We start from the raw sequence: 8,895 nt of genomic DNA on the forward strand, positions 1-8,895 counted from the left end.
ATCAGCCTCAGAGCTTCTTGGTTCTGGTCCGTTCTTCTCTCTAACTGACCCCTGGTGACCTCAGCTGGTCGTTGGTTCTGGATCAGAACCTCAGGTTCTGGTTTCAGCGACTCATCTCTCTCCAGTCCCGCCAGTAGATCTCACTGGTTTATTGTTTTAGTTTTATTCTGGTCTCTTCCATCCACCCAGTGGCTCCACTTTGCCGTTTCCTGTCTGGATTTAATTTCTCTGGTTTGGGTTCAGCAGCTGATCTGGTTCTGATATTTTTTATCGGTTTCTGTCAGGTTGTAGTTCCGTCAGCATCAGAACCACTGAAACCCATACAGACCAGTAACCTGGATATTAGCTCCCAGAAACATTAACCTCAGAAACCAGTGAGAAATATTTGCAGATCTTGAAAGTTCTGGTTTTCCTTCCTTTCAGATCTTCAGTTTTCCACATAAATGTTAATTTGAATCCAAGATGGCTGACTGGGTGGTTGTAGTTGGTAGTTTATTTATCCTGAATTTATCTCAGTCTGAGGTTGGTGGTCATAATGTTTTGCTGCTGATGCATAATGGTGGTCTCATCATTCATGGAGAATCAGGACTGGTGGGTCTACTTCTTCTCTGATTCTCCTGTTAAAACAAAAACAGATGAATTGGCTTGTAACAATAAATCAAATAATCGAATGATAAATGAAAATTATCGACCTGATTTTAATTTATTGGCTTTATCGTCTCTTCCTGCCTTTTTCTCTTTCTATTCATGACACTGGATGAAAAAAGACTCAACTCCGGTTCGCTCCACTGACCCTCCCTTCCTCATTTCCTTAGGTAAGGGAGGAGTGAACTATTGCATCAGGTAGTCAGATTTGACCATCTTCTCTGTCTAAATCTCATGATTATTGAAGGACAATATAGTATAGAGACTTCATAATCTGTACTCTTTTGGTTGAATGTAGTTCTTATTTCCACTTTGTTAGTATGAAGATCTGACAGGAAGGACAACCAGTACCTTCAATGTTATGTTTAGTTTTTGTTCAAGGGCATTTTTTGCTAACAGAGATTTTTTTCCCTCCTCCCAGTTGTTTCTGCCATCATCCACTCGTCTCTTTCATCTGGAATCGTTCCTACTACCTTCAAAACTGCAGTTGTTACTCCTATCCTTAAAAAACCTGGATTGGATCCAAATCATTTCAATAATTTCCGCTCTATTTCTAACCTTCCTTTCATCTCCAAAAACCGAAAAAAACAGTTTCCTCTCGCCTCCATCTCCATTTAATCAAGAACCGTCTGTATGAGCAGATCCAGTCACAGAATCACTAACATCTAACTTTAAATCCAGTTGATTTAAAGTCTGTAACCAGTTTCAGTATGTTTAAAAAAACAAACAAAACTCGTCAAAAACAGAACTGTATTGATACTTAATTGTTTTATGATTCACTGTTTGTGTATATGTTATCAACATTACATTGTGCCATTTTAAATGATTATTACTTCAATTTTTACTAGTTTTAAGAGCTACCGTTTAAAAGCCCATCTAGGGTCAAGTGCTGCAAATTAGCTGTTGCTACTGCACTATGACGCAAACATGGGACTGCTGTTCTGCTCAGTTTGTCTATGTCGATATTGTTAGAGATTTTTTTGGTATTATCATTTTGTTATTACTTTAGTTCATATTCAGTCTAATGTTAATCAATAGTTAATCAACATTCAGTCTATAGATTATTGTGATTTTCAGTTTAAAGTGTTCTCTTCCTTCTGTGTGTATAAACTGACCTGGGGGCCCCATCTGCCTGTTCGTCTTCATGTGAAACAGTTAACTGTGTGTTTCCCAGACCTTGAATTACGTTTCCACGGGTGCCTCCTTATCAACTGGAATACTCCCTATCTTAGAAACTGTCTGTGTGCAGTAATATTTTGTCTCTGCTGTCATCCTTACCTATCCTCCCTCTTTTTGCTTGATAATAAAAGACAAATCTGTAACCAAAGGTCTTAAGAACGCTCACTGAACGGCTCGGAGGAGCAGTTTGCTGAGTCTTCTCCTTTTGCAAAAACTTGGCCATAAAATTCATATACGTTCTCTGTGTTTCTTTTACGAAGGTTCAAGAAAAATACCTATCAGATCTGTCCCTATAAAATAAACCTAATAAATGAAAAACACTCTCCTCATGGCAGCAGATTCAGGTTTACTTTCTCTTCTCGTTCTCCTTGATGTCTGAGAAGCTTTCAATACCATCAATCCTGCTCCACAGACTCTCTTCCATTGGTATCTCACATGCATGCGCACGAACGAACGCATACACACACACACACATACACACACACACACACACACACACACCCACACACACACACACACACACACACACACATATATCCCTCACTTTGCTTCAGTCATATCTCTCTGGCCGCACTCAGTTCATCCAACTTAAATAATTAAAATCCTATTTATCCTCTGTGGTTTCAGGTGTGCCCCAGGGCTCTGTCCTGGGACTCCTTCTTTTCATCATCTACCGTCTCCCCCTTGGCAATATCTTCTGTAAATTTAACATCCACTTCCACTGTTTTGCCGATGACACCCAGCTTTTCTTATCCACTACACCAGATTCTTCTTCTCTCACTTCCTGTTTAGGTTAAATAAAATCCTGGTTTGCATCAAACTTCCTCAAATTAAACAGTGATAAAACAGAGTTTCTACTCATTGGCACTAAATCTTCTCTTTCTAAAGTCAAACAACTTTCCCCTCACAATTGACAGTTCTCCGGTTTCTCCAACCAACAGGTTAAACATGTTGTTCTTGACAGTACTTTCTCTTTTCTCTCTCATATTAATAATATTGTCCGGTCTGCTCACTTCCACCTCTGTAATATTAACGGACTCGGTCCATCCCTCTCCCTGCTCTCTGCTCCCATTCTGGTCCAGAGTCTGGTCATTTCTGTAATTCTGTCCTGGTTTATCTGTCTCATGAATCTATCCGTAAACTTCAACTGGTTCAAAACTCTGCTGCTCGCATCATTACCAAAATGGCCTCATTTGATCACGTCACTCCAATTTTACAACTTCACAGGCTTCCTGTCATATTCAGAATTCAATTTAAAATCCTGTTTACGTTCAAGGCCGTTCATAACCTTTCCCCTCATTCTCTGTCTGATCTTCTACACATCACCACCCACATTCCCTTCATTGCAACAAATTGGAAAATTTATTACAACCACTTAAAACTTAATTTTACTGTATTAACATTAAAGACTACCAAGACTAAATATTATTAAAAAAGATCATATTTATTCTACTAAACATATGTACTAAAGGAGACATTAATCAAACCTTCCTTAGAACAAAGTAAAATGATACAGAATAAATTTTAGTTCAGTTGGCTTTCAAAAAAGACTTTTGCAATAATAATAAATAAAAGCAAAGTTGGCATTTAAAAACCAGACACTTCTTAAAAATATAATCTGTGAACCTTGACATGCACAAAATGGGGAGAACAAAAAAAAATACTTTGTTTACATTGGATAACCAACTGATCTGATTGGCTGAGGTTTCTTGAAGGTCTCACACTATTGGCTGTAAAACAGACTCTTTGAAAAACACATTCATGCTTTTTTAGTTTCAGCTGTTTCAATCCTTCAGTTTTTACATTTTTAGCAGCACTTTTATGAGTATTTATGACATATTGCTTAATGTGAGTTACATATTACATGAACGGAGATCTTTGCTGCCCAAATAAGAGTTCAGTATCACTGAGCTCTTTAGGAGTCAGACTCTCTAGAGCTGAAATCTTTCATCACTAGTGAATAACTGATCATTATTTATACACTAAACCCTCATCTTGTGTCCTCAGTTTCCCAACATGCTCTGGGTGGAGTGGTGGAGGTTAACGAGGGGGCGGAGTCTGTCCTGCTGCCCTGCATTTACTCTGGTACTCCACCTGAAGATCCATTGCTCATCTGGACTCGCAGCGATCTCAGTCCTAACTCTGTCCACCTACGAAGAGAAAACGGTGACGATCTTAAAAACCAGAACCAGCGTTTCAGAGGACGGACCTCCATGAATCCTGACGCTCTGGATACTGGAAACTTCAGCCTGACTCTGAGGAAACCTGAGCAGGATGATGGAGGAAACTACAGCTGCAGCATCTCTGATGGAAGAGAAGAACGGAACCTGAAACACATTCATCTGAAGGTCAAAGGTCAGACAAACAAGCAGCACACCCTATTGTAAAGTTTTATGCTATGAACGAATTTGATGAAATGAGAAAATTAATAATTGTTCATAGTTTCTGTAACCATGGAGACCAGGCCTAAAATAACTCAGAATAACCAAATGAATGGATGAATGGATTATTTCTATAATGAAATTATTTCTACAATCATTTTGCTCTAGAATTAAATAATTCATTCATTATAGAAATTACTGAAGCATTTCTATAATCTGAGTTACTATGGAAACAAATTTACTTCCTATAAACTTGTTAATCCATAACAACATGGTTTCATTAACATTTTATATTTCATGTTTCTTTAGGTCTCCATAATTGACCTCAGTTACTATTTTAGTCTTTTATTAACAGTAAAGCATTCAGCTCTTTAATGACTGCAGTTGTATTGAAACACATTAATGTAAATAGACAAAAATAATATTCATGAATTAAATAAATATTCTGCATCATTTCATCCATCCATCCATTTTCTATACAGTCTTGTCCCTCAGTGGGGTTGGGAGATGCTGGTGCCTCTCCAACTAATGTTCCACGTGAGAGGCGGGGTCACCCTGGACAGGTCGCTAGTCTGTCGCAGGGCAACACAAACACAGACAACCATGCACACACACACCTAGTGACAATTTAGAGAGACCATTTAACCAGTCATGTTTTTGGACTATGGGAGGAACCCGGAGAGAACCCACCATGCACAGGGAGAACATGCAAACTCCATGCAGAAAGACCCGGCCTGGGAATCAAATCCAGAACCTTCTTGCTGCAAGGCAACAGCTCTACCAACTGCAACACTTTGCAGCCCGCATCATTTCATGACTTCTTAAAAAGACTTTATATTTATTAAGATTATAAAACATAATTTAACATGACCTTTTCTTTTTTTACACTATTTATTTTATGATGATCATGGACCAGAATTGCAGGATGAATCTACAGGAATAATTTGTATTTGTGTTTCTCATCTTCAGCCTCCAGGTAGATCTACAGATCTACAAAGCAGGTTTTGTAGATCTGCTATGTATAGATCAAACCCTCTGATGCATCAATAACTGTCCACTGATGGACAACGAACCACTGATGGATTAAAGTTTCTGATTGTATGTTGATTATTAAATAAATGATTTTTATCCTGCAGACAAAAACTGAATGACGACATCAATCCAGAATATTGATCCAAACTGTTTCTGCTCATTTTGTTCTTTATTTCCTCTCAGTTGATCAGCAGGAGGTCGAGGTCACTGAAGAGTCAGATTCTGTCGTCCTGCCCTGCAGAACATCATCCCTCCTTCCTGAGGACTCGTCAGTGGAGTGGACCCGGCCAGAACCTCGTTCCATGTTCATTTATGTGTTTCCCAACATGAGTAAACACTTCGCCCAGCAGGACAGACTTTACAGCTGTCGCACAGAGATGAACAAAGACTTCCTGAGGACCGGAGACGTCAGCCTGACCCTCATGTATCCCACACACAGAGACGATGGACGCTACGTCTGCACCGTCCACAGAGACCAGGACGTCCTGAGACACACTGTGGTTTTGAAATATGTAAAGAAAGGTCAGAGCATCAGGTCAGAGCTACTGATGAAGGTCAAAGGTCAGATTGAGATAAATCTTTCTCTGTTTTTCCACAGAACCATTTCCATCCTGGGCCATAGTTCTGCTGGTTCTGCTGGTTCTGCTGGTTCTCATCGTCTGTGCAGGCGGTTTATATAATTTTGAAGGTTATTTCCTGAAAGGTGAGTCTCTGAATGTTTCTGACCCCAGAATGCTGTTGGACATCGTGTTACCTGTCCTGGGGGTCAGAGGTCAACAGTTCATCTTGTCATATAAGTTCAGATCTTTATGTTCATTCATGTTCAGATCAAATGCAGCGAAGACAGAAACATCATGAACAGAACCACAACCAGAACCAGCAGCGTCTCTCTGCTCTCTGGATCTTTTCTGATCTCTGGTTCTCGGTGACTGTTGAACTCCAGACGACTGAACTACAAACTGAAAGCTGGACGTCTGTTAGATGCTACTTGGTCTAAATAACTAAATGTTGTCATATTTCAGTGGATTTATTTAAGTTTTGACTCTTTGTAGTTTGATTTGTTTACAGATAGTTTGCATGGCTGCCACACATTTTCACACCAGCGAAAAAGTGTGCTTATATTTACACAAACTTTGACCAATGTTAATTTTTATACATGCCGACTTGTGCATAAAATATGGCTCCATACATTTTTTGTTCTCACGCTTTATGCATGAGGCCCCTGGTGAATGTCTGTATGACTCAGTAGTTAGAAAAGCGTCTTCAGATTTTTCAGGTGGTCACATGGCACCTGATGTTTGAACCTCTCTGTTGCATCGGCTTATTCTCGGTCTTATTCTCCTTTAAGGCCACTGTGGGATCCAATGTTTGGGCGGTAGAGGACATGTTGGTGTCCAGATTAGGTCCAGCTCATGGTTTAGATGAGGGATGGAATGTGGCATTAAAGGTTGAAAGTCAGGAGAAAGTCCATTATCTCCTCATGTCTTTAACCATCAGCTGAAGTCGATTATTATCCTCCTGCAGTTGCTGCACAATGGTCATGAACTCATGTGGCATGCTGGGTAACATTCACCTCGCCATGCTCCTCTCTAGTCTGATGCTGTTCCAACGTAGCGTTTAGACGGCCGTGTTTATCCCCCATAATCATCCATCCTGGTGGTCACACAGCCCACTGTGGACCCAACCTGCTCATTCAGAGTCATAATCCATATTCACTCTGTAATCACCTCGATCCGACTCAAAGGACCAATTAGTAACGATGCAGATCACAAGATTCTGCATCGTATTACTGAGGTGGTGATCGCAGAATGTTAATCGATTAAAAGCCTCAGTGACCCTCAACGAAATAACAAGGTGATGATTTCCTGGTTCTTTAATCGGCAGATTCAGGGATTAGGTGGACGGGTGGTTCTACAAAAGAACAGCTAAATAAAACATACAATCCACCATGAACACCAATAATCATTTTGTAAGTTACAAACATATTATAGTCACATTACTTGTTTTTTAAGCCTTAATGTAAGTCCTTATAGCTTAGCTATATTTGGAAAATAAAATAAAACATTCTTCTCATTACTCCAGTCTTATGGTCTGTAGGTCTTGTTCTTTATGGCCATTGTGAGATCCAATGTTTGGATGTTTTATTAGTTACTAATAAGATTAAATAAAGTAAAAGAGAGCAACTAAACATAACAGAATTCACCATTTTAAAGTAAAACTCAGCTTCTTTTGGCAAAATGAGCAAACAGAAAATGTCTAAAGTAATAAAATACACGTTATTCTTCTTAAACACAAATAAACTATATCTTACCAGTCTGACGGACACATATTCTCATAAAATACCACATAAACTACCTACAAACAACTTCAGCTGATCTGCACTGATTCCTGAACATTATTTCACATTTGAACAAAACATTACTCACAAAATGCCTGCGCCCCCTAGTGGCGACAATTACTACAATTCAGTCTTGCATTCAGAACAGTTACATCCCCCTCATACTGCCTTGGAGATCTAACTCTGTTGTAGGATTTGTCTCTCTGACTTGAACTTTCCACCAGAAATACCTTGATGGTCTCTGACCTGATGGGTCCATCCAGGTCCAGGCGGAACTCAGATTACATCAGCTCATTATCATTTGCTCCACTTCTCTCTCGTCAGCTGCTGTCCGTCCATCTGTCTGTCTGTCCGGCTCATCTTGTCCTCCGTTGTCTCTCAGCTCCACAGGTGAAGGTGGATTCAGGGGTGAAGTCTGTCCTGCTGCCCTGCAGAACCAGAGTCTGCCTGCCTGGAGGCGCTAGAGTGGAGTGGAGGGACGGAGAGAACAGGACGGTCCATGTGTATCAGAAAGGTTCTGATGATCCTGAAGAACAGAACCTGACCAGCAGAACCAGGATGAATGACGACCCACTGCAGACTGGAGACCTCAGTCTGACTCTGGAACGTCCCAGACCTGCAGACAGTGGGATTTACACCTGCAGAGTCTCCATCAGGAAACGAGTCATCCTGATGATGAAACGGGTTCATCTCCAGGTCAAAGGTCAGTGGTATAAATGTTGGATTCTTCCAATCAGGTGATTGGTGGTGATCAATAGTGATGTTTGGCTGATTACAAGATCAAAGGTCAATGTGATGTAATGAGTGAGGAAGACGAGGAAGCAGAGCAGGAGGAAGAGGTTCAGGACAGACAGGGACCAGCAGCAGGAGGCTTTGAGTTGGACAGTGCTCCCTGCTGGAGACACTATTTAGTGTTCAGAACCACCAGACAGCTCAGAACCATCAGAACTGAAGTTCCTGCAGCCTGGAAGCAGCAAATGTGTTGTGAATAAGGATGCATGTAGACTGGGATTTTTATTTTTATTTTAAAAAATAAATTTTTCCAACGTTTTGAAATTGAGTCTGTTACCCTTTTTGATTAAAATTTTCCAGGGCCCCTTTTGTTGCTAAAAACAATGTAGTAAACTGCAATTATAACTGATTGCTTTTTAGGTTGGCCAATTAAACCACTCCCCCTCTCTCAGATTAAATCCAACACATCTAACACATCTGTTAGATGTGTTAGATGTTAGAACACATCTAACACATCTGTTAGATGTGTTGGATTTAATCTGAGAGAGGGGGAGTGGTTTAATTGGCCAACCTAAAAAGCAATCAGTT

General features: G+C 40.1%; 1 protein-coding gene across 2 annotated transcripts in view; it reads left to right on the forward strand.

Annotated features, from left to right (window-relative positions):
- LOC103155633 (uncharacterized) overlaps positions 1-8,331 on the forward strand; it is a 92,759-nt gene extending 84,428 nt beyond the window's left edge. For both annotated transcript variants that reach the window (XM_016663711.1, XM_007577376.2), the window contains exons 3-6: positions 3,832-4,179; positions 5,421-5,759; positions 5,836-5,940; positions 7,958-8,331. In XM_016663711.1, coding sequence (XP_016519197.1) covers positions 3,832-4,179; positions 5,421-5,759; positions 5,836-5,940; positions 7,958-8,316 — 1,151 coding nt within the window. In that variant the 3' untranslated portion in view covers positions 8,317-8,331. The remainder of the gene's footprint in view (positions 1-3,831; positions 4,180-5,420; positions 5,760-5,835; positions 5,941-7,957) is intronic.
- Positions 8,332-8,895: the final 564 nt, after the last annotated feature.

The sequence above is a fragment of the Poecilia formosa genome, unplaced genomic scaffold, assembly GCF_000485575.1.
Source record: "Poecilia formosa unplaced genomic scaffold, Poecilia_formosa-5.1.2 Scaffold438, whole genome shotgun sequence".
Taxonomy (NCBI): domain Eukaryota; kingdom Metazoa; phylum Chordata; class Actinopteri; order Cyprinodontiformes; family Poeciliidae; genus Poecilia; species Poecilia formosa.